Source organism: Neophocaena asiaeorientalis, unplaced genomic scaffold (genome assembly GCF_003031525.2).
Source record: "Neophocaena asiaeorientalis asiaeorientalis breed wild unplaced genomic scaffold, Neophocaena_asiaeorientalis_V1.1 scaffold348, whole genome shotgun sequence".
NCBI classification, from domain to species: domain Eukaryota; kingdom Metazoa; phylum Chordata; class Mammalia; order Artiodactyla; family Phocoenidae; genus Neophocaena; species Neophocaena asiaeorientalis.
The window spans coordinates 3359112-3385117 of record NW_020172672.1 but is presented as its reverse complement, the minus strand read 5'-3'; the positions used below and the strand labels follow the sequence as shown (position 1 = coordinate 3385117).

At 44.0% G+C, this 26006-nt stretch overlaps 1 protein-coding gene across 10 annotated transcripts in view; it reads right to left on the bottom strand.

Moving 5' to 3' along the window:
* Positions 1 to 722: 722 nt before the first annotated feature.
* The window catches only part of SIPA1L1 (signal induced proliferation associated 1 like 1), a 361579-nt gene continuing 336295 nt past the window's right edge, over positions 723 to 26006 (bottom strand). For 9 of the 10 annotated variants that reach the window (XM_024739668.1, XM_024739676.1, XM_024739672.1 and 6 more), the window contains 5 exons: positions 20617 to 20863; positions 9841 to 9987; positions 5957 to 6071; positions 3275 to 3359; positions 723 to 2736 (listed from right to left, as the gene is read on the bottom strand). In XM_024739668.1, coding sequence (XP_024595436.1) covers positions 2593 to 2736; positions 3275 to 3359; positions 5957 to 6071; positions 9841 to 9987; positions 20617 to 20863 — 738 coding nt within the window. In that variant the 3' untranslated portion in view covers positions 723 to 2592. The remainder of the gene's footprint in view (positions 2737 to 3274; positions 3360 to 5956; positions 6072 to 9840; positions 9988 to 20616; positions 20864 to 26006) is intronic. The other variant, XM_024739674.1, reaches the window with a different exon arrangement.

Genomic DNA, 26006 nt, shown 5'->3' with positions numbered 1-26006 from the left:
CATTTGTATTCCCTGAACGTACGACATCTAACATTGAGAGTTGGGGAGATGCCGTAGAGGAGTCCAAAATGTGCTGGTCTCAGGGAATGAGTGTTGTTACGGACAATCCACACACGGGTAATGAAGAGGGTGCTAATTATAAAGTGCTCTGCAAATATTAAATCGTAAGCAGAGAGGGCAAATTAGGAATTCTCTATGGACGTGAACAGACAGTATAAAAGCTTATTAAAATTCTAAAAGGGACAAAGTTTCAGGGATCATCTTGGGTGTTAATGGAGTCTGATGGAAAAATAAGGACACAAGGAGGGTCAATGAGTTACTGGGTGCTCTTTCAAATAAGAAAGAGAATGGACTTGAGGACACGGGGAGGGGGAAGGGTAAACTGGGATGAAGTGAGAGAGTGGCACGGACATAGATACACTACAAAATGTAAAATAGATAGCTAGTGGGAAGCAGCCGCGTAGCACAGGGAGATCAGCTCAGTGCTCTGTGACCACCTAGAGGGGTGGGATGGGAAGGGTGGGGGGGCGCAGGGCACGGGAGGGAGGAGATATGGGGGCGTATGTGTGTGTATAGCTGATTCGCTTTGTTGTGTAGCAGAGGCTAACAGACCACTGTGGAGCGGTTGTGCTCCAGTGAAGATGTTAAGAAAAGAGAAGGAAAAGAAAAGAAAAATAAATAAATAAGAAAACCTCAAGCAATAATACCAAAGTGTTTTAAAAGAGTGTTTAAAATGAATTTTATTATTTGAATTTTACAAGTAGTCTTTAAAGGCTTCAAACAAGAACTCTGTTGCAAAACTCTAATAAATAGCTTGCCCCAAGTCCCCAAACAAAATGTAAAACAAAATAAAAACTAAACTCAGAAGGATAAGCAAGACTTCAGAATGCTTGGATGTTAGCAGTATTTCTCATTTACAAAGAGATATCAGGCAATGTACAATCTCCTTCATACACGTCAAAGAGAGAAAGAGACAGACAACTGAGATCTTTACAGAGCACTCCGAAATCTTCCTATTTCCATGACAGAAATGTCACCAGAAAAAAAAAAAAAAAATCCCATGGAGAAATCACAATCGTGAACGAAACTGTAGCACAGAAGTCTAGTGATGGGGGTGCGGGGGAGAAGAGAGGAAAATCCATCCCGTTTCTTTCAGGGATGGAGAGAGGAATGGGCTGAGATTACTTGGGGCAGGGAACTTCTGAGCAGGTGCCACTGGACAGCTGAACGTTCCCTTAGACCAGAGTTACCACTGAAGGGGCACAGGTGGTAATTTAGTGACAATTGTGAAGGCAAGAAACAAGGCCACCAGGAGCTCCCCTGGGGCCTCTCAACACTAGTGACCCAGTTTCTCTGTTCTGTGCAGGACTGAGAGCCTTGGAACAATGGCCAGGGGCCCAAAGCAGCTGCATCACTAGACAGGAAAAATAGCACGTCAATCATTTCTGCAGCAGAATCCTTTGGATGCCACACAAGGATGCAGAAAATGCTGGGCTGAAATTGTACACTGGGACATGCAGGTCTCAAAAGGCCATTCCATGATCACAGTCATTGCTCCTAACAAGTAAGTATTAAAGTTCACAATTTAACATTCACTTTTCCTAGTTACAAATACTGGTGAAGTCTTGCTTTGGAGAGAAGGATTTACGAATTTATTAATAAGATCATTTTGAGCAAAAGCTAAAAATACAATTTTGCCACACTGCTATCTTTAAAAATCTCAAACAAAAACTCTACTTTTGACCAAAATGCATATAAATCATATGATTTTTAGTTTGGAGGAATTCTGAAACCAATTACTGTTTGGAGCCAGGAGGCTACAGAAAGGCTGATCCCACTTTAGAGGGACTGACTTAAGCCAAACAAAAAGGGCTCCAGCTCAGAGGAGCACACAGCACCTGGGACCATTTTCCCAGGGAAAGGAAGAAGTAGTGATGTCATAATGCAGGATGGGAAAGGGGTGTGGCCCACAGCCTCCGTCTCTGCCTCTCTCTGGTTCACTGATTTGTTATTGACAAGTAACCCCGTTCCTGCTCATCATCTCTGTAAGATAGGGACAGACATCACTAGCTCATGCACAAGCCATTCGAGGGAGGTAGGCATTTTCTCAAAGCACCTCCCTCCCCAGGCATTTTAGGAACGAAGGTAAGAAAATCCCCCTCCCCAAATAAACAGTTTTTAAAAACTTTATTGTCTTCCTAGGAATAATGACATTTGTCAGGATACTGAGGGAAAGCTTGGGTTACCTGAAATAGATAAGAAAGAGCTGATGGCAATAGAGGCAGATGGGCCAGTGGGGGGAACCCTGGTCCTAGCCCCAGTTTCTTTTTAAATACATAACAGATAAAGATATTGTGCAAAAAAATAAAGACATTCACATTTTAGCAGTTAAACTTTTATTTTACTTTTTAAAATTTTTATTTACCTTTTTCTTTTTCTTTTCTACAAAAGGCAGATAATGATTGTTGATCTGCAATTGTTGTGTTGTGCGCTCCCCTAAAGGGGGCAAAGTTGGGAGCTGGGGCGGGAGCTCGGAGGATGCCTTCCTGGCGGCACTAAGGGGTGCGCGCCCCTGCGGCGCCCCCTCCTGGCCTAGCTCATGTCGATGGTGTTGAAGACCCACTCCGTGAACTTCTTCAGCTTGTCGGAGGCGTTCTGGGATTCCTCCTGCAGCCTCAGGTTGTCCTCTCGCAAGTGCTGAACCTCCGCCTGAAGGTGAGCTTTGTCTTCTTTTTCCTGGGAGGGCGAGCAGAGCAGGAAAGAACTAAGAGGGTGGCCTCACCCTGCCCAGCCGCCACGAGTGGCTGTGGCTCTGCGTGCGCCCTTCACCCACTTCCCTCCTTCATTCCACTAAACAGCTGTCTATAAGGGCTGTCTTACATTTTAGACGATTGCTCTGGGGGCTCCTGTGTTAATATAAAGCCACTGAAGAAACAAACAGCATCTAATTCTTTTGGTGCAAGAGCCTGAATAGCAGTGAGGACACGTGGGTCTGGGCTATGGACCAGGGGTGGGGAGGCTGGGAGAGGGCTGGCTGAGGTCTAAAGGCGCTCACAAAAAAGGGAACGCTTTTTCTGTGCGTGTGACAATGAAAGCTTTCTTGCACTATGTGTGTCAGTGGGAACCAAGCTCTAAGCAGCTCCCTAAACATGTGTACGGAGAAAGCAGGGAAAACCACCACATTTATTCCACTAACAAACTGCTGCCAAAGGGCTCTCACAGTTCAAGGGCAGCTTGCGTGGACTGGGTGACCTGCTTTGAGAATATGGTTTACCTTCTTCAGATCTTCTCGAAGCAACTTCAGCATACCTTCCAGCTGGTCCACTTTAGAAGCCAGAGTGGGAGAGGAATTTTTACTGCTGGGAACAAGAAACAAAAGACCTTGCTGGCCGGAGCCTCCATGGCTGGCTTTGTTTGGCATTTTTTTTTTTTTAAGGAGGCGCCTGAGTTTACCAAATGGTTTTCAATGTCAAATGACTCAGTATGGCGACACAACCGTGCATTTTCATTTTAAAAAAGAAAATGGCAGTCCTAACAGAAGGTAATACAAGTGTGAACTACAGCCAATCAATGGCTTCCTTTAAGATGCTGCATCTTTGTGACAATACAGGACAATAAGTGAAAATGGTCTCTTTGGCAGCACAGGAAGAACTTCCTGGCAGACACAACTGTCGAACAGTGAAATGAGTATCTCTTTAGAGGCTCTAAGAAGAGGAGAGTTACTCCTCTGTGCGTGCATGTTGGCTGGGGGAGGGTTAGGGCAGGCTCTACCTTGGGGCAACCCAAGTAAGTAAAGCCTGTGGCCACTCACCCAGTGGCGACTAAGTCGTCATCGGGCCCACGTCTTAACTTAGACTAGTTTAAATATCTTCAAATATTAAAAAAAATAAGGCTACATCTTTCAGAAGGCTTCTCAGTCCAACCTTAACGTCTTAAGCTCTTCGCTATTATGACCAGCAAACTCTAAGGCCCACAATTTTATTTTCTCCCATCTCATTTAAGTGCTAAAAATGCCATGCCAGTGGAGCATCAAAAGGAAGGGCAGTTAGAGGACGAGAAGGCCATGTAACCAGCTGGACAGATGACACAGCTTGGCAGGGGCTGAAGACCTGTCAACTCTCCCTCCCAGACTCTCCTCTACTTGAATTCAAGCTCCAAAAAGTTTCATTCAAGCTCCAAAAAGTTTCCAGGTGAGTTCTAGCCAGAAACACAACCTCAGCCTCACACAACCAAGAATCTGAAGGCTTCCATGGAGCCAAATGGCAGCTGCCTCTCTCCAGAGGTCAAGGGGAAGAGGTGGTGACTCTGAACTCTTGGCGTCATGAAATAAAAGGTATTCTTTACTTTAAAAATCAAAGTTCAAGTTGGAATTCCTGACCTAAAATAAGCTGTGTCAACGTCTACTGCTAATTCTAGGTCTACAGCAAGCCCACAGTGGCATGGAGTGTCACAAGGCTGTAAATAAAATGGAATGATAATGACCTCCTCACTTCTAAGAAAGACAGGACGACCAATTAAAAGCTGACAGTGAATGGATTTTAAAAGGGAAGTGGTCAGCTGCAATCCACCGCACCTCACAAGTAGGTCAGGTTTGGATGGGTTGAAGGCCAAGGATGTGACAGAATAAGAGTGGTGTTGAACAGAAAACACTGAGGCTGGGGATGGGGGCAGGGCTGTCCTTCACAAGCCGTTGAGTCCACAGTCCCCGCTCCTGGCAGGGCTGACGCAGCCACTGCAGGCTGTTAGTAACTCTCTGTGGCGTCTCTTGACTTCTGAAGGTCTGCAAAATGAATTCTGTGACTGTGAGTGCACTGATAATCTCTAAGAACATATTTAACCCCATTTGCATTTGCTCATCCACACTCATCTTAAGCTTCTACAAAGATTTAGGAGCCGCTTAATAAGCCTTTCTCAGGAGAACAGTCTTTGCTCACTCAGACTTCTCTTCATCCTAAAAAGGGACATTTGGGGCTCTCCCCTCGACTCTGCAATTTTAAAAAAAGTTCTCAACAGCCAAACTAACTGCCTCTTTCCTTCCCCAACTGTCCCAACGATAGGATAAATGCAGCATCTGTTACACTCACAACAAACGATCCATTGCTCTTATACTTCCTCTTGAAGAGGGTTTCCTTACAGACTTGCTTCAGAAGTCTTCAAGCACAAGTCGCCGGTATATCTGTGCAAACCTACGCCAACCTCACTCTTCCCGTTACTGGCTGTTTCTGACCAAGTTTTCTAGATACCTGGATTCTTACCCATCATCAAAAGGTTTTAAGAGATTGCAAATTGATGAAATTATTCTCCATGAGGGAGGGCTTACTACGTGTCCACGGCTGACTGCTGGGATGCTTTAATATATAGGAACATCACACATTTATCCAACAACCTCACCATTTGAAACTGAGGGGGAAATGGAAAAGTCAGCCTCTACATAGTTAAGTAGAAGTCAGAGTCCATACCCTTAACTCAGCTACTGCTTTTATCTTTTAACTTCTTATCTTACGTACATCTTACCTAGCCTGGTGACCCAGTTCTAATGTAGGTCTGAAGCAGAACGTTGGGAGCTGCTACGACGCAGGCACATTTACAAGCATGACCAACTGACAGCTTCAAAACCGGCAGACTCAAGGACTAAACGCATAGGAGTCCGAGGATGTTCAGCAAATGATTTCTCTTGCCTTACCTAATAAACCCCGAGGACATAAAGGTACTACAGCATTAAAAAATAATGAATATTCATAATGATGACTTTTAAGCCATCAAGAACAGTTTCATGGTGTTTAGAGTATTTGGTTACAAAGCACTCGAACAAAAAGCGAAGTGTCTGGCACCGGAGTGATGAGCTTCGTTCAGCTGATACATGTGGCCTCCATCGCCTCTTCCCCACACCTGCGGTCTGTCACTAGTGGAGGTGATGTGTGGTGTGGAGTGGTACCCTCGCCACTGGATGACTAACCTGCTGTAAGACTTCATCTGGGCCAGAGCCTGCTCTTCAAGCTGGTCATTGTTGGATGCAGCACTCAGAGGGCGATGGTTTTCGTCACTAGCAGCAAAGAACGAGGCTCTCTGGACTGAAACGGAGAGAAGAAACCATTCAGTATTTTGGAACTGGATCCTGGGCCCTCTCTATGGGGGCCCTCCATTTCTAAAAGAAATGGCCTACATGCACAGTCAGATCTAATCAAGGGGCAGGAATGCATCGGAAACCTTATCTCCCAAACCTTGTAGGAACATTTTTTTACTGTTTTAGCTGGAAGAGGATAGTAACATTGTAATTTCTCTTTTAAAAACAGTTGTTGTGACTCAGCTTCTATTCCAGCTTTTCCCTTGCTCATAAAAGTACCATTCTATTGTTTCCCTGGAAACAGGCCTCATGCCAAATTCCCAGACCGATGCTTTCCACTCAGTGACAACATAAAGCACATTAAAGAGCTAGTACTAAGCTTCTTGAGGCTTCCTCAAGTATGTTTTCCCTAAGACTCCTGGCCACCTTGGTGGGCTTTAGCCTAGGCCCACACCACCTCTGTTTCAAAATACACAGACTTCAGGCTTGAGCCAAGAAACAAAATCAAATTAAAAAAAAAATCTCCCACTGAAAAACCAAAACTTCTTTGCAGCAACATGGATGGACCTAGAGATTGTCATACTGAGTGAAGTAAGTCAGAGAAAGACAAACATCATGTGATATCACTTATATGTGGAATCTAAAAAAAGGGTACTAATAAACTTATCTACAAAACAGAAGTAGAGTTACAGATGTAGAAAACAAACTTATGGAGGGAGAACGAGGGGAAGATGGCAGAAGAGTAAGACGCGGAGACCACCTTCTTCCCCACAGATACACCAGAAATACATCTACATGTGGAACAACTACAGAACACCTACTGAATGCTGGCAGAAGACCTCAGACCTCCCAAAAGGCAAGAAACTCCCCACGTACCTGGGTAGGGCAAAAGAAAAAAGAAAAAACAGAGACAAAAGAATAGGGACGGGACCTGCACCAGTGGGAGGGAGCTGTGAAGGAGGAAAGGTTTCCACATACTAGAAGCCCCTTCGCGGGCAGAGACTGCGGGTTGCGGCGGGGGGAAGCTTCGAAGCCGCGGAGGAGAGCGCAGCAACGGGTGAGGAGGGCAAAGCGCAGAGACTCCTGCACAGAGGATTGGCGCCGACCGGCACTCACCAGCCCGAGAGGCTTGTCTGCTCACCCACGGGGGCGGGTGGGGCTGCGAGCTGAGGCTCAGGCTTTGGTCGGAGCGCAGGGAGAGGACTGGGGGTTGGTGGCGTGAACACAGCCTGCAGGGGTTTAGTGCACCACAGCTACCCGGGAGGGAGTCCGGGAAAAGGTCTGGAGCTGCCCAAGAGGCAAGAGACTCTTTCTTCCCTCTTTGTTTCCTGGTGTGCAAGGAGAGGGGATTAAGAGCGCTGCTTAAAGGAGCGCCAGAGACGGGCATGAGCCGTGGCTATCAGCACGGACCCCAGGGGCAGGCATGAGACGCTAAGGCCGCTGCTGCTGCCACCAAGAAGCCTGTGTGCGACCACAGGTCACTATCCACACCGCCCCTCCCGGGAGCCTATGCAGCCCGTCACTGCCGGGTTCCCAGGATCCAGAGACAACTTACCCGGGAGAACGCACGGCGCGCCTCAGGCTGTTGCAAAGTCACGTCGGCCTCTGCCACTGCAGGCCTCCCCCCCACACTCCGTGCCCCTCCCTGCACCCCGGCCTGAGTGAGCCAGAGCCCCCAGAGCAGCGGCTCCTTTAACCCCGTCCTGTCTGAGCAAAAAACAGATGCCCTCCGGCGACCTACACGCAGAGGTGGGGCCAAATTCAAAGCTGAGCCCCTGGGAGCTGTGAGAGCAAAGAAGAGAAAGGGAAATCTCTCCCAGTAGCCTCAGGAGCAGGGGATTAAAGCTCCACAATCAACTTGATGTACCCTGCATCTGTGGACTACATGAATAGACAGCGAATCACCCCAAATTGAGGAGGTGGACTTTGAGAGCAAGATTTATGATTTTTTCCCCTTTTCCTCTTTTTGTGAGTGTGTATGTGTACGCTTCTGTGTGAGATTTTGTCTGTACAGCTTTGCTTCGACCATTTGTCCTAAGGTTCTATCCGTCCTTTTTTTAAACGTTTTTTTCTTAATAATTATTTTTTAATTTAATAACTTTATTATATTTTACTCTATTTTATTTTACTTTATCTTGCTTTCTTTCTTTTTTCCTTCCTTCCCTCCTTCCTTCCTCCCACCATCCCTCCCCCCCTCCTTTCTTTCCTCCCTTCTTCCTTCCTTCCTTCCTTCCTACTTCTACTAATTCTCTCTACTTTTTCTCCCTTTTATTCTGAGCTGTGTGGAGGAAAGGCTCTTTTAAAAGTATGAGATTAGATGACTCCCTAACACCATACACAAAAATAAGCTCAAAATGGATAACAGACCTAAATGTAAGGCCAGAAACTATCAAACTCTTAGGAGGAAAACATAGGAGGAAAACACAGGCAGAACACTCTATGACATAAACCACAGCAAGATCCTTTTTGACCCACCTCCTAGAGAAATGGAAATAAAAACAAAAATAAACAAATGGGACCTAATGAAACCTCAAAGCTTTTGCACAGCAAAGGAAACCATAAACGAACCCAAAAGTAAAAAATGTCATGAAGAACCTATGGGTAAGACAGGAATAAAGCCACAGTCCTACTAGAGAACGGACATGAAGATATGGGGATATGTACACACTACTATATATAAAACAGATAACTAACAAGGACCTACTGTATGGCACAGTAGGAGGGAACTCAATACTCTGTAATGTCCTATATGGGAAAAGAATCAAAAAAAGAATGGGTATATGTATATGTAGAACTGATTCATTTTGCTGTATACCTGAAACTAACACAACATTGTAAATCAACTATACTCCAATAAAAATCAAAACAAAAAACAAAACTGTGATTTTATATGAAGGAGAGTGACCAACACATTGAAATTTATAATCAAGTTAGTCCTGGGGAATTGCCATCAGCTAAAATGGGGATTCACTGCTCTGTGGTTGTCTGACTTCTGAATTCCATGGCCTAGGCAATTGGCTCCCCCAAACTGGAGCTTGACTGAAGAGCAACTTTCAATCCTTCCAAGTAAGGGCAATAAAACAAAAACCTCAAAACCAATCATCTGCTAGCACCATCATTTTACAAAGACCATTTTAGCATCAAAAAATTGGGAAGGGCAACCTCAGAGTCAGTCTATCAAAAAAAGACCTCTGAAAACCTCATGTCAACACACACAGCAATACTTTTAGTTTTTTTCTGTTTCAGCAGAGCAGGTCAGCACTAGTCTAAGGGCCTGCGTTGAAGGACCACTGGCTTAACGCAAGCACACAGCAAGTGGGTTGACGTAGGAACAAAGCACGTAGAAAGCACACCTGCTACCACACACCCGAGAGATGAGTGAGAAGAGCAGAGGAAGGAGCCTGGGGCCGGGTCAAGCAGGACAAGCATCCTAACAGATCCAACTGTGCGTTGAGCAATGACGTCTTCACGACGTGATAAAAAACTCTCCCGGACACGTGCTGTTTTCATTCAAGTGACAGTTGGGATTCCCCTGCACTCTGCCCTTCTCAGATACAGGGAGGCGAGGCATCCGTGTGACGAATTCCTATGTAGAGGAAACACTGGGTTCCACCTGATTAAATCTGACAGTGGGGGCCCCTACCAAGTGCTCAAGAACTGTTAGCTCAACTGGTTTCTGGCTGTGATGGTAAAATGCGTGTGTTGTCAGTGTGTCCAGAGCACTCACACTGCCCACGACCTCAGTGTGGCCCAGCCTGGACCATCAGTAGACTCACCCTCATATGCCTTGGCAGCATCCACCAGGTTGGACCAATCCAAATCCGCAGCAGCGTCGGGCAGGGGCATGAGGCCGGGGTCGGGCATGGGCGGCCTTTGGGTCTCCTGGATGTCATTGAGGGAGCTGTCCGAGGCCGAGAACTCTCCTGCAGGAAGGGACAAGGGATAAGATGCTTCTCACGCCCACAGGAGAACCACTCAAAGTTTTACCCATTTTCTGTTACAATATATTTGTAAGTCATTTGTTACCTGGAATCAGTTTCTAGTCTAAGAGGCCGTTAGTGGTCATTCTAAAGCTGAGTCGAACTGGGAATTGACTTCCTCCAACCTTAATTCACTTTTGTATAACCTCCCACTGTCCCATTTCTAGTGGGGTGAGTCTTGGAAAAGTCAGTCCTGCACCGAGGCAATGTGTCTGCTTTGGCAGGAGCTGCTTGTCTACAGTGGGACCCAGGGCAGCTCCTCGTGTTTCCTCGCAGAGTCGAGAGATTCAGGCTGGGGTGAAGGGACCTACTTCAAGAGAGGTGGGTTTTGCAGCCAGGCCAGGGAGGCTTGGTGATGCTTGTTTGAGGGGATAGTAAAGCTTATTTTTAACTGCACTGGAACCTGGGATCTGACTGCCCTCCATGTGGACTCCCTGCATCCCTGGGACTGGTGAGGGACATCCCTGGCCCATGTCTGTCCTGTATCCCAGAAACGGCCCACTGGTTTCTGCAGCTGGATGTATCCAGGGTGGTGTGAGAACCAAATCAGAGCACGTGAAAGTGAGTGCTGGGTCACCCAGCAGAGTTAACACAGGTTAACTGGTGTTGGCATCCTCTTCCTTCCCAAGGACACGCTAAGCAACACTTGGCATCAGTTTTCTTTTTTTTTGTTTTTTTAACGCACATCTTATAATCTTAAGTTCTTATTTGAGAATGTAAAAATACAAGGTACGATAGACTTCAGCAGTCTTAGTTGAGTGCCAAGAATAATATAGAAAAGGAAGATAGTTGATAAATGAGTTTATAATCTTAAGTGTAAAAATGTAGAAAGACAAAAAGAAATGGTCCACATCAAAAAAACTTAAAAAAAATTCAATTATGTAAACTTACGACTAAATAAATCATATTTTAAAAAGATGGTACTCAAGACCCATCACTGGTTGATTACATTTTTTTTGCTATTTTCTATGTTGTGGAGGTATCTATATGGTGGAAACTCTATACAGAAGTGTATCTGTATACATCTCTTCCCAGTTTGCCTTCAGTGACATCACTTTGGTAACCTGAAATCAGCTGAGGTAGGAGTATATCTACACCACAATAACTGACAAGTGCTGCAAGTCAGGGCCTGTGCCTCCTTCCAGGAGCTGATTGTTAAATGTTTACCAGCACAGTAAGAATCATACTTCCAGTGAGGACAAAAAGACACTGAGAGATACTCAGCTGGGAAGTGATGTAGTAAACTTTGTTCATTGGGAAGATCATTTTGTTTTTTTTTTTAAATTCAAACAGAAAGTCACAGAAATTATAACCATCCTCATCAGTTCACTCAGTCCCATGTGATTAATTTTTTTTCATCTTGATCTTTTGTTTGCACTTCTATGAATTCATCAGTTTTCCATCAGAGTTCTGGAAATGCTTATTCATTCAGTTCAGCAGTATAGTCAATTACCAGAAACCTGTACAGTTTTCGATTTACAGCAGCCCAACATCCCAAGCCCCTTCTAAGGTGACAATTTTTTAAAATACAAATATTAAACTACAGTAACAGCTCATCTCTGCTTATCCTGGGGACGGGAGGAATGGGTGAAATGAGCCCCTCTGTGCAGTGGAGGGCGTGCTGCTACCACTGAGGTTCATATAGGTGGAGGAGAGAGGGAAACGTAGCTCAGGAAACGAAGATGCTCTCGATGGGGCAGCAGCTGGGGCAGAAATGAGAGCAGAGCACGTGCCTCCATGAGGAGGGTCACCCGCACAATGTGACTGTAACACTAAAACTCATGCAAACACAAAGCTGAAAGTGAACTTCTCAGTTAAAATCTCTAAGCGACTCCGGAAATAACTGTGAATTAAAAAGTTTTGTCAATTATGATAGCCTATAAACCAGAGAACATTTAGTGCTTGCTTTCCCTTTCAAATTACGTAAAGAACCGGTCTGAAGTGCAGTTAGTAATGTGCTTAACATTAGCAAAATTATGAGTAAATGGACATCAACAAATGTTGCCTGATATTAAAGGCTCAGCTGTATCTAAACTTGCTCCCACCAAGGGTAAGTAGTTGGAATGATTTACAATGTTGGGTTAGTTTCTGATGTACAGCAAAGTGATTCAGTACATATATATATATTTTTCGTTTTCAGATTCTTTGGAACAGACAGTTTTGTGTGTTACACACAACCACCCTTCTGCCCTTTTATCTCTGGGGCCCAAATTTCCACTTTGAAAAAAAAGAAGTCGCCCATTCCCCAAACACATCTCAGTATCTCAGTGGTGATCACACCAACGAGGCCAAGGCGTAGGGATCAGCCCCCCAAGGACTGCTCAGTTTAGGGCGTGGGATCACTGTGGTTGCTGCCTGACTTTTAGGAAAGCAAGAAGAGGTGATGGAAGGAGCTGGGAGAGGGTGGCCCGCTCCTTCCCTCCCTCAGTGCCAGGCCTTCAGCCACAGGCTTCACAGGGAAGGTGTGAGGGGGGCAGATTTCCGGGCTGTTCTCTTAGTATGTGAGCTTCCAAAAAGCAGGGCCTACTGTGACATGACACATGCAGACAGGCTTTCACAGAGGGTTTATTTTTATCCCTATAAAGGTTAAAAAAAAATGGGGAAGTGAAAGAAACATTCAAGGTAGGCAGGAAGTTGTAAGAGGAATGGAGTGCAGGGAGAGTGGTCCCAACGCAGAGAGAGAAGGGGAGAAAAAAAGCCTACTATTTAGGGCACAACTAGGAGGTGGTTTTTAGAGTCCAGATGGTAAAAAGTGGTCATTTCATGTGTCAGCTTTGGTTCATAGACAGTGACCTTTCAGAGCAAAGAGAAATCAGGTTCAAGCCATAGTTGAACCTCTTATAAAGAGGGAGGAGGGGGAAGCTGATGTGATTCTTGAGTGATGTCTGCCACAGGGGAGAAGGGGAGAAGGGAACTGTGTAGGAAGCAGGATGGAGATGATGGAGGAACAGTCATGGGAGTGGGTTGAAAGCTCAGAAAAGATGCAGGGAGAAAGCAAACTAGGAAGGCAGGAGATTTAAAGAAAACACTGCTTCAGAGAAGAAGCAGAAGGAAAAGAAATTGGGTATAAATGGACATAGAGAGAGATAAAGCTGCACAGTTCCCTGAAGGAAAAAGGGCAGAAGGGAGGTGCGGTTACAGCCGTATGTATGATAAGCAGGCACACGGGTTCCATAATAGGTATCTGCTGTGCTGGGCAATAGTGGGAGGGTAGCTGCAGAACCCTGGAATGGAGCTGGACAGAGGAGAAAGAAAAAAAGCAATTTTTTTTGGTCCCTGAATATGGCCCTTAATAAAACTGGGATCAAGTAAGGTGATGGAGGAACAAGGCATTTATGAATCAAAGGGAAGAATACGGAGGTGCCCGGCATCAATAAGCCTTTTCCTAAATAATACTCACTCACTCGATGAATGAATGAGTCAACAAGTGACTGACCGACATCACAGCTAATATTCTCACAGCTGGGAAAGACAGAACAATGCTGTGGCTCAGGGAAGCCAGTGGATAAAATTCTCTAAGAAATAAATGATCTGGTGTTAGCCAAATTTGCCCAATCCTAACAGCAGCTGGGATGTTTGGTAAAAAATACAATACAAACCACACTTTTGTATTCAAATTCAGCAGGTCTTCGGTGAGGTCTGGAAATCTCTATCTTTAACAAGCATCCCAAGGGAGAGCTTTTACCACATCAGGAGCCCCAGTTTTGTGGCTGCTGCACAGTGGCTGCCCCTTGGGCTCTGGAGCCCAAGAGGAGCTCATGTTTCTGGGCCCCATGGGACTCTAACACCTGAAGAGGCAGTTCTTGGAAGGCTACCACCCCCCCAGGGCACTGCCAGGCAGCAGACTGAAACACACCCCAGTCTTTCTGTGAAGGAGTCCTATTCGCTTGTCCTGGAGCTTTGGCCACAGGCATAGCCTTCTGTTTTGGCACATTTAGAGGCCTACAAGATGCTCTCAGGGAACACAGGCCTGTGGACACAATCTTTGTGTTCTCCATCTGCCTCACTCAGCTCATAGGCATCTCCAGAAAGGTGCTTATACATACATGTGGTGCCCCAGTACTTATGACTGCCACCCGGCAGACACCTCCAGGTCACTGGTGGTGGTGGTGGTGGGGTGGTGCTTATACTTGTGGTCCCATAGGACTGTACATATGTGCATACTTTAAAAGCTGCTGCCTGAGATTCCGGTTTCCAATCTAAGTGATGACTGAGATCTAAGTGATGACTGAATCTAAGTGATGACTGAGATCCATCCCTTGGAGACACTGACAGGTCTTGTCACACCCTCAGCTACTGGAGGCTCTTAAAAATAAACTAGGCTGCTTGGACAATCACAAAAGTTTGAGAGACAACCGAGAGCTAGGGCAGGGTAGGAAGACACCGTTCATCCTCTACATGAGGCCACTCCATCAAAGCTGGGAGAGGTGGCTGTTTTACCTAATACGTAGAAACAAACACAGCATCAAGGAGGACGGAGAAACAAAGGAAAATGTTCCAAATGAAAAACACAAGAAAAATCTTAGGAAAAATTCTCAATGAAATGAAGATAAGTAACTTACCAGATAAAGAGTTAAAAATGATGGCCATAAAGATGTTCACGAAGCTTGAGAGAAGAAAGGATGAACACGGTGAGAACTTCCACAAAGACACAGAACGTCAAAGAGAGTACCAAACAGAAGTCACAGAGCTGAAGAATACAGTAGCTGAACTGAAAAATACACTAGAGGGGCTCAACAGCAGACTAGATGAAGCAGAAGAAAGGATCGGTGAAGTCTAACATAGGGTAGAGGAATTCAGTCAATCAGAGAGGCAAAAGGAAAAAAGAACGAAAAACAGGGAAGAAAGCTTAAGGGACATATGGGGCAACATCAGGGGTCCCAGGAGGAGAAGAGAGAAAGGGCAGAAAACTTATTTGAAGAAATAATGGCTGAAAACTTCCCTAACCAAGGCAAGGAAACAGATATCTAGATCCATGAAGTCCAGAGAGTTCCAAAAAAGATGAACCCGAAGAAAACCACACCAAAACACATAATTAAAATGCCAACAGTTAAAGAGAAGGAGAGGGACTTCCCTGGTGGTGCAGTGGTTAAGAATCTGCCTGCCAATGCAGGGGACTCGGGTTCGAGCCCTGGTCTGGGAAGATCCCACATGTCGCGGAGCAACTAAGCCCATGTGCCACAACTACTGAGCCTGCGAGCCACAACCACTGAAGCCCGTGTGCCTAGAGGCCGTGCTCTGCAGCAAGAGAAGCCACCACAATGAGAAGCCTGTGCACCACAACTAGAGAAAGTCCGCACGCAGCAACAAAAACCCAACCTAACCAAAAATAAATAAATTAATTAATAAAAAAAAAAGAGAAGGAGGGAATCTTAAAAGCAGGAAGAAAAGAACAACTTGTTACACAGAAGGGAACCCCCCGTTAGACTATCAGCACATTTTTCAGGAGGAACTTTGCAAGCCAGAGGGGCGCCGCATGATATATTCAAAGTGCTGAAAGGAAAAAACTGCCAACAAAGAATACTCTACCTGGCAAAGCTGTCAATTCAGAATTGAAGGAGAAATAAGAGTTTTTCAGATAAGCAAAAGCTAAGGAAGTTCATTACTACACTGGTCTTATAAGAATTATTAAAGGGACTTCTTTAAGCAGAGAGAAAGAGTGCTAATTAGTAATAAGAAAACATATTAAAGTATGTATCTCACTGGAAAAGGTAAATATATACTAAAGGTGGTGAACTGACCACTTGTAAAGCTAGTATGAAGGTTAAAAGACAAAAGTAGTAAAAATAACTATAATAAGTTAAGGGATACGCAAGATAAAAAGACGTAAATTTTACATAAGAACGAAATGGGGTGGGGAGTAAAAGTTAGAGCTTTAGAATATGTTCAAATTTAAGTTGTTCTCAACTTAAAACAGACTGTTATAAGTTGTTTTAAGTAAGCCTCATGGTAACCACAAAGCAAAACTCTATAGTATATACACAAAAGATAAAGAAACCAAAGCATGCCACTAAAGAAAGTCATCAAACCACAAAGGAAGACAGTAAAGAAGAAGAAAGGATCAGAGGAACTACAGGCATCCAGAAAACCACAAAATGGTACAAGTACATAGTTACCGATAATTATTTTAAATGTAAACAAACTAAATTCTTCAATTAAAAGATATAGAGTGATTGGATAAAAAATATATCTAATTGTTGCTTCAAGAGATTCACTTCACACGTAAGGACACGCACAAAGGGATGGAAAAAGATATTCCACGCAAAAGGAAACCAGAAGAAAGCTGGGGTAGCTATACTTACATCAGATGAAATAGACTTTAAGACAAAGACTGTAGTAAGAGACAAAGATCATGACATAATACTAAAGTGGTTATTCAACAACAGAATATAATATTTGTAAATATTTGTGCACATAACCTAGGAGCACCTAATTATATAAAGCAAATATTAATAGACCTCAAAGGAGAATAGACAGGAATACAACAACAACAGGGGACTTTAATACATCACTTTCAACAAATGATAGATCACCCAGACAAAAAAACAATAAACAAACATTGGCCTTAAATGACATGTTAGACTGATGGTCTTAACAGAAATACAGAACATTCCATTCAAAAGCAACAGAATGCACATTCTTCTCAGGTGCATATGGGATATTCTCCAGGATAGACCGTATGTTAGGCCACAGCAAGTCTTACTAAATTTAAAAAGATTAAAACCATATCAAACATCTTTTCTGACCACAGTGGTATGTACCAGAAATTGATTACAGGAGAAAACTGGAAAATTCACAAATAGGTAGAGATTAAACAAACAACATGCTACTGAACAACCGATGGATCTAAGAAGAAAGCAAGAGAAACTTAAAAAATACTTTGAGACAACTGAAAATGGAAATACAACATACCAAATTATGGGATGCAGCAAAAGCAATTCTAAGAGGGAAGTTCATAACAATAAATGCCTACATCAAGGAATGAGAATGGTCTCAAAAAACCAAATTTTACCTCTCAAGAAACTAGGAAAAGAAGAATTGAAGCCCACAGTTAGTAGAAGGAAGGAAATAACAAAGATCAGAGCAAAATAAATGAAAGACTAAAAAGAGAACAGAAAAGGTCAATGAAACTAAGAGCTGGTTCTTTGAAAAAAAAATAAACGAAATTGATAAACCTTTAGCTACACTCAGGAAAAAAAGAGAGGACTCAAAATCAGAAATCAAAGAGGAGATGTTACATCTGATACCACAGAAATACAAGGGATCATAAGATACTACTATAAACAGTCATATGCCAACAAACTGGACAACTTCAAAGAAATGGAACACACAACTACCAAGACTGAATCATGAAGAAATAGAAGATCTGAACAGACAAATTACTAGTAAGGAGATGGAATCAGTAATCATAAATCTCCCAACAATGAAAGTCAGGACTCAGACAGCTTTACTGATGAATTCTACCAAACATTCAAAGGAGATTTAATACCATTCCTTCTCAAACTCTTCCAGAAAAATAGAAGAGGAGGGAACCCTTCCAAACACATTTTACAAGGCCAGCATTACCCTGATATGGAAACCAGACAAGGATGCCACAAGAAAAGAAAATTATAGGCCAATATCCCTAAAAACATGGATGCAAAACCCCTCAACAAAATATTAGCAAACCTAATTCAACAATATGTTAAGAGGATCATATACCATGTTCAAGTGGGTTTCATTCCAGGGATGTAAGGATGGTTCATCAATGTGAAAAACCACATTAACAAAATGAAATATAAAAATCATATAATCATCTCAATAGATGCAGAAAAAGCATTTTACATTTTCAACATCCATTTATGATAAAAACTCTGAACAAAGTGAGTATTGAGGGAACATACCTCATCATAATAAAAACCATATATCCCAAGCCCACAGGTGATGCCATGCTCAACTTTGAAAAGCTGAAAGCTCTAAGGTCAGGAACAAGACAGAATGCCCACTCTCACCACTTTTGTTCAACATAGTATTGGAAGTCCTACCCAGAGCAGTTAGGCAAGAAAAATAAATAAAAGGCATCCAAATCAGAAAAGGAGTAAAACTGTCACTATTTGCAGATAACATGTCATATATAGAAAACCTTAAAGACTCCACCAAAAAACTATTAGAACTAATCAAAGAATTCAGGAAAGTTGTAAGACACACAATCAATACAAAAAAAACCTGTTGTTTCTATTCACTAACAACAAGCTATCAAAAGGATATATTAAGAAAATCCCATACACAAAATAGAATAAAACACCTAGGAATAAATTTAACCAAGGAGGTAAAAGACCTGTACACTGAAAAATACAAGACATTAATGAAAAAACTGACGAAGACACAAATAAATGAAGACATTCAATGCTCACGGATTAGAATACTGTTAAAATGTCCATACCACCGAAGCCATCAACATATTCAAAGCAATCCCTATCAAAATTCCCATGGCATATTTTACAGAAATAGAAGAAACAATCCTAACATTTGTATGGAACCATAGGAGACCCTGAATAGCCAAAAATCAATGTTGATAAAGAACCAAAAAACTGGAGGTATCATGCTTCCTGATTTCAAATTTTATTACAGAGGTACAATAAAACAGTATGGTATTGGCATAAAAACAGACACACACATCAATGGAACAGAACAGAGAGCCCAGAAATAAACCCACACATATATGATCCATAAATTTATGACAAAGGAGGAAAGAATATACAATGGGGAAAGGACAATCTTTTTAATAAATGGTGTTGGGAAAACTGGACAGCTACATGCAAAAGAATGAATGTGGACCACTATTTTATACCATATGCAAAAGTTAACTCATAATGTATTAAAGACTTGAGTGTAACACCTGAAACCATAAAAATCCTAGAAGAAAACATACATGGTAAGCTCCTTGACATAAGTCTCGGTGATGATTTTTTGGTTCTGACACCAAAAGCAACAAAAGGAAAAATAAACAAGTGGTACTACATCAAACTAGAAAGCTTCTGTGCAGCAAAGGAAACCATCAAAAAAATGAAAAGGCTACCTACCGAATGGGAGAAGATATTTGCAAATCACATATCTGATAAGGGGTTAATATCCGAAATATGTAAAGAACTCATACAACTCAACAGCAAAAAAGCAAACAATCTGAGTAAAAAATGGGTAGAAGATTTGAATAGACGTGTTCCCAAAGAAGACATACAGATGGCCAACAGGTATATGAAAAGATGGTCAACATCACTCATCATCCAGGAAATGCAAATCGAAACCTATCGAGATGTTATCTCATAACTGTTGAATGGCTATTATCAAAAAGACAACAAATAACAATTGTTGGTAAGAATGTAGAGAAAAGGGAGCCCTTGTGCACTGTTCATGGGAATGTAAATTGGTGCAACCACTATGGAAAACAGTATGGAGGGTCCTCAAAAAATTAAAAATAGAATTACCATATGATGCAGCAATTCTACTTCTGGGTATTTAACCAAGGAAATAGAAAACACTAACTCAAAAAGATATGTGCACCCCCATGTTCACTGCAGCATATTTACAATAGCCAAGACATGGAAGCCACCTTAGTGTCCACTGATGGATGAATGCATAAAGAAAATGTGGACACACACACACAATGGAATATTATCCTGCCATGAAAAAGGAATGAAAATTTAGAGTCGTAGATGTAGAAAACAAACTTATGATTACCAGGGGGAAAAGGAGGAAGAGGGATAAATTGGGAGATTGGGATTGACATATACATACTACTATATATAAAATAGATAACTACTAAGAACCTACTGTATAGCATGGGGAACTCCATCCAATACTCTGTAATGACCTATATGGGAAAATAATCTAAAAAAGAATGGATATATGTATATGTAGAACTGATTCACTTTGCTGTACAGCAGAAACTAACCCAACATTGTAAATTAACTATGCTCCAATACAAATTAATTAAAAAAAAGAACGAAACGTTGCCGTTTGCAACAACAGGGCTGGACCTTGCGGGCACTCTGCTAATCGAAAAGTGTCAGAGAAAGACAAACACTGTATGATCTATCTCACTTACACGTGAGCTCTAAAAAAAACTGAGCTCACCGATACAGAGAACAGACTGGTGGTTGCCAGAAGCAGGGTGGGGCTAGTGAAAGATGCTGGAGGGGGTCAAAGGTACAAATTTCCAGTCATAAAATAAATGAGTCATGGGGATATACAGCATGGTGACTCTTGTTAACACCGTACTGCATATTTGAAAGCTGCTACAAAAGTAAATCTTAATCTGAAACTAATACAATGCTATATGTCAATTACACCTCAACTGAAAAAAAAATAAACCAAGCATCCTAGATGACTCTTGCGGTCTGGTGAGGCTCAATCCCTGTGGTCTGGGATTTCAGGTGAGAGGCTGAATGAGGGAGGGGTGGTGAGCCCAGATAATCTGAGCAAGCAAGCAGGACTTCCTGTAATTCTCATTCTTGAGCAAACCGAGTGGCACGTGTCTGCGGACACTGGCCATCATCAGCAGGGCTGTTCAGCTGCTGCTGAAGACGCACTTACCGTGCAACGACTTCATTCCCAAGGTGTAAGAAGGCCTCCGCAATGGAAGAGACTTGGGGAGAGAAGGGTAGGTGCTACTGAAGAGGACATCGTTGGGCAGGGCTTGGTCCAGAAGTGAAGCCCTTGAGGTGAAAAAGTGCTCCCTCTGGCCGCTGTAAATACTCTCATCGGACAGCGTTCTGTGCAAGGCCCGCCTTGAGGTGGGAGTGGTGGGAAAGGGAGACTGAGGAGAGGAGAGCGCGTGGAACTGAAAGACAGCGTCAAGACAACAGAAAGTCAATCTTCTGGGTCACACACCCAAGACTGGGGGCGGAGGATGGGTGCGTTAACAAAATCACTCTGGTAGACACAACCTTTCAGATCCTGGAGCCCAACAGGGAAGCCTCAAGGTCCACCATCATTGTCTACATCCTTAAGGGCTAAAACAGGAGTTCTGGGCGCCGTATCCTCACAGCCCAGCATGCTGTCTGCAGCCGATCAGTGCTCAGTACAAAATTCAGATGTGGGATTAAGCAGATTCATCACTATCGTGTCATGGTTAACAACAAGACTTTAGGATCAGACAAATATGGGTTTTATTTGAATCCCGTGTCTTTGACCAAATCATGTTATTGCTCTGAGCCCAATTCCTCGTCTATGAAATGGGGCCACCTCTCAGGATTATTATGAGGATTCCATGAAACACTGGACTGAGCACAACAGTACGTTATCAGTGGTGTTACGAAATAATGTTACGGTCCCCAGCGAAACAGCCATGGTGCCAGGAAGGTATCCTCAGAAGCCTGTCAAGCGATTGCATGTTTGCCAGGTAACAAGAGCCTTTGATCATCACCATATGTTCACTCAGGTAATAGGTGGCTTTTGAAAGCATCAACTACTAATATTATATTTAATGAGCTTGGGAGATAATTATTTTTCTGGATGGATTTCTATTCGTGAAGTAAAAATAGGGGAGTCATCTTTATAAGTGACAAGTATTTATACGGTTATATATAAATGACAAAAGCTCCAGATAGCTGTATCTCTTGTTAATGTCTTTTGCCTTTGTGACCAGATTTGATTTTTATTTGAGATTTTTCTACAAATAGCAAGCTTCTAAGAATTCCATTCATGGAGAAAAAATAGACACGTTAACAATATTGAAATATCCAGCATCCTGCAAGCCAACAGAGTATGAAGTCCATTAACAGAGTTATCCTGGGGCTTCCCTGGTGGCGCAGTGGTTGAGAGTCCGCCTGCCGATGCAGGGGACACGGGTTCGTGCCCCGGTCCGGGAAGATCCCACATACCGCAGAGCGGCTGGGCCCGTGAGCCATGGCCGCTGAGCCTGCGCGTCCGGAGCCTGTGCTCCGCAACGGGAGAGGCCACAGCAGTGAGAGGCCCGCGTACCACAAACAACAACAACAACAAAAAAAAACAGAATTATCCTTATTCAGTTCTTCTTAGTTAACGGTTCACCTTGGCAGGGAGAACAATGTGGAGAACAGGTGAGGATGTGAGTAGGAGGGCTGAGTCACTGCTGGCAGGAAGCCACTGTGAAACTTTCCATGACACTTTGAAGGGATAGAGAGATAATGCTATGGCAATGCCTCCATCTAGGAGGCTGAGAACAGATCTGATGCTCAGACTCATTCATGGGTTCTGAGGTCTAACATGCTTCCGGTCCAACAAGCCAAGGGTTAATCAAGTCAAAGCTACCCACAGTGTGGTATGCACAGCTGCACCATAAATATGAAAAAATTATTAATCAAATGCATTGTAAATGAGCCCCAGGCGTAGCCAACTGTGTTCACTTTCTAAAATTCACAATGAGTTAAGCCCAAAGTACATACGTGCTTACCTTGAAAACTAAGCTGTTGTGATAAATGCTTTGCGAGTCTTTAAGTGGGAGGCGACTTGGTATGGAAATGATTTCCCTTCTCACTTCACACAGAAGAGTGGGCATTAGAGAGGTTAAATGGCTTGCTAATTGTAAATTAAAAAAAAAAAAGGGCTTCCCTGGTGGTGCAGTGGTTGAGAGTCCGCCTGCCGATGCAGGGGACATGGGTTCGTGCCCCGGTCTGGGAGGATCCCACGTGCCGCGGAGCAGCTGGGCCCGTAAGCCATGGCCGCTGAGCCTGCGCGTCCGGAGCCTGTGCTCCGCAACGGGAGAGGCCACAACCGTGAGAGGCCCGCGTACCGCAAAAAAAATCACCTCCCTCCACCTGCAAGGTTCTAGAACTGTCACATAAGGCTCCTGCCTACTAGACCAGATTTCAGATCTCTCTGTTCAAAAACTGCTCTCAATCATTTTTAGCACATCTGGGTTTGGCAAAGGGACTTCCTTTTCCAGTGACTATCCCCACCCTGATGGTTTTACAGGAGAGAGATTTTCCACCAGTTCTAGTTTCAGCCTCTTTGGGAAATGTTAATATACTTCAAGGTAGTAAACAGCTACCTTGAAGATATCCTTTGAGCAGTGAGATTTATTCAAAGTTATAACATCCTGCACTAAAGGGAGGCAGGGGAGGAGATGGAAGGAAGCAATCTACCTAGATGCTTTCTATCCGTTAAAAAATAGCAGGACCTAGCCTGGGCCAAGCACGTTGGGACGGCTCCTGACCCCAGCCCTCTTCAACTCCAGTCTTAAAGGTATGTGCACCTATCCAGTCCCCTAGGGCACCCTCTGTCTTCCTTGCAGGTCAGACCTGAGATCGCTGAGTGGTGCTGCCCTGTGCCGCCACACCCTGGGAAAGACCCACAATACAATGGGTGGCAGACTTGGAAGGGATTTTAGAGAGCATCAGGAAGGGGGATCTCAACTGTGTTCCAAGGAGCCCTAAGGGTTCCTCCCAGCATCACTGCCTGGGGAGAGGAGATGTTCAGGTGGTACCCAAGAGCCCAAGGTACCCCACCTCTCCCATTGGAGAAGTTCTGCTTTCTTAGTTCTACACGTTGGGCTGCCATGTGTAACTAACTGTATTAGGAAGAAAAGGGTTCCTGAACGTTAAAATCATTTGGGCACCATTGACCTAGTCTGGTCTTTTGTTTCAAAGCTGAGAAGCAAGGCCTAGAGAGGGGGCGTCTTGCTCCAGGTCCGTCTCCTTCCCCTCCTCACTCTTTTCACTCCTCCCGGCTCTCAGTGAAACGGGTTACCCGCACTTGCAATAAGCAAGTATCGGCTCTTCCTGAACACTAGAGCCGCATGAAGCCTCTTCCTTTGGTCAGTATCTGAGAGTACTGGCTGGAGAGCAAGGCTCTCAGGTTGCACTACCTACCGTCTGTTCACTTGCCAGACTCATGCAGCCCTCGGGGAGAATACAGTGATCCCAGCTCTGCCTGCCAATGAGGTTTCGTAGAATGTTAATCGCTCTGCCCTCTTCCTTGAGATACGAGTTCCACAGCAGCTGCGCGGGGCCCTGCAGCCACCCACCTCTCAGCTCCAGCCTGCCCAGCAGAGCCCTGCCACGTCCTGCAGCAGATATCTCACTCTGCTGGCAAACGAGCCGGGGAATAACCCCGTCATTTGGTATTCATGATGGCTCACTGCTAGCACTTGCTATCTGAGAAAGCCAATGTGGCCTGAGTGGTTTCCAAGTATCACAGCCCAAAGCAAGCTACTCCTTGTACCCTGAAGCCTGATGCAGTGGCTCAGAGCCCTTGAGCCAGGCATGGCCTGGAAGACCTCTCAAGGGCATGTTAGCCTTACTGACACAGCAGAGGCACGGCCATTCAGATGATGAATCTCACAAGACACGCAGAGCTACTTAGCTGAACTCATCTGAAACCAAACCAAAAAGGATGAAATGAGAGAGAAAACAGAGCATATTTCCAGCTCCTGCTTCCAGCCTTTTCACCATAATAGTTTAGCCAGCAGAAGCATTTTCTTTGCAGAGGGTCTCACGATAAATAGTCACAACATAAAGAATGTGCACTCCTATTTCAAAAAGGAATGTTAAAGTAATTCACTTTGGAAATAAAAGCCAAGGCCTGAATAAGGGCAAGACAGACATTTGCTTTCAATTATTTCCACTGCATGAGTAAATCAAAAGGACGAAAGCTCTGAGCTTGCTCCTTTCCAAAAATGTTAAACTAAGAATTGGTGGAAAGATTCCTTTCAGGGCAGGTTTTATTTTCCTCTAACCTCAAAGGAAAAATCAGAAATAATTTTTGTTTTGAAACTGGTAGTTAAAAACTTTAATATACCTCTTTGGTTTTTGATGGATAAAGAAAGAAGTTTCAAGTACTATCTTTTGCAAGGTTGCTAAGGAAACCGTTTGTGCCCTGGGTGATGAGTCAGAACTGTTAAGTGCTGGCTTATAAAACAGAAATTACAGAAGTCCAGAATGGCAAGTCTTTAAAATGATTTATGATGCTAATGTTTATAACTCATTGATTTCTCAGCAAAACTCCAGAATGGTCTTTGGAGCACATTTCATCTCTGTAAATGTTGATTTGTAAGTTTAGGAGGTATACCTGACCTGTCTGAAGGAAGATGCACACACACGTGTGGCACACGCATACACAGAGGCAGGTACGTGTGTACATAAACTAGAATGGTGACGAGAAAGCCTGGATGAGACGAGACCACACAGCTCATCCAGCTGAGCATGTCTCTCACCCTCTGATCACAGTTTGAGGATGGTGAGTGGTTAAGGGAATATGTCAGCTTCCATTTTCAATCAGTTCTCAAAGGTCTTCCTAAATTAAGCTTTCTAGTCACTTCCAAGAGACTACAAATCATTTAACTAAGAACACAGAGAACAGAGAACAGTTCTGTTCTGGCCCCTTCTCTTGGGGCCACCCGGTACACTGCAGACAGAAATACCAAACGCTTGGCGTGAAATACCTTTGGGCCCAGCTAAGACAACACTAGCTCTGAGCCTGGGAGCGTGAGACTGCATGTTTTAGAGGACAAGAAAGCAGAGAGCCTTAGGTGGGCTTCAAGGGTCCTCCAAGCTGAGGTGAGCAGAACAAACCCTTCCTCGTGGTCATGCAGGAGTCTGGCCACCAACATACCCACCAACTCTGAGCAAGTTCTCGGGACTTGACGGGGAGGGTGGCTGGGTTCCAGAGAAGGCATTTCTAGTCTGGAATTCTGAGAGTGGAGAGAAGGCTTTACGAAGTGAAGAGAATCTGGAAAGTTCTGAAGGTAAACGTGCAGACTTACGTTTGCTGGACTAAACAGCATGCAGTGTACGGCTGGTAGGTCTGCCTGGCCAGGGGCAGGGGGCAGAGGCAAGGCCAGAGTGCAGGGTGCTGTGGACACACACAGGGCAGGAAACACACTGGGGGCTACTGTGGAAGGAGGACGAGGACCCTTCGGGCAGAAAGCGCTAAAGCCCTTTCAGAAAACTTTCTGTCTGACAAGGGAGCCACGGGTGTCTCTGCAGAGTTCTGAGAAGCAATGT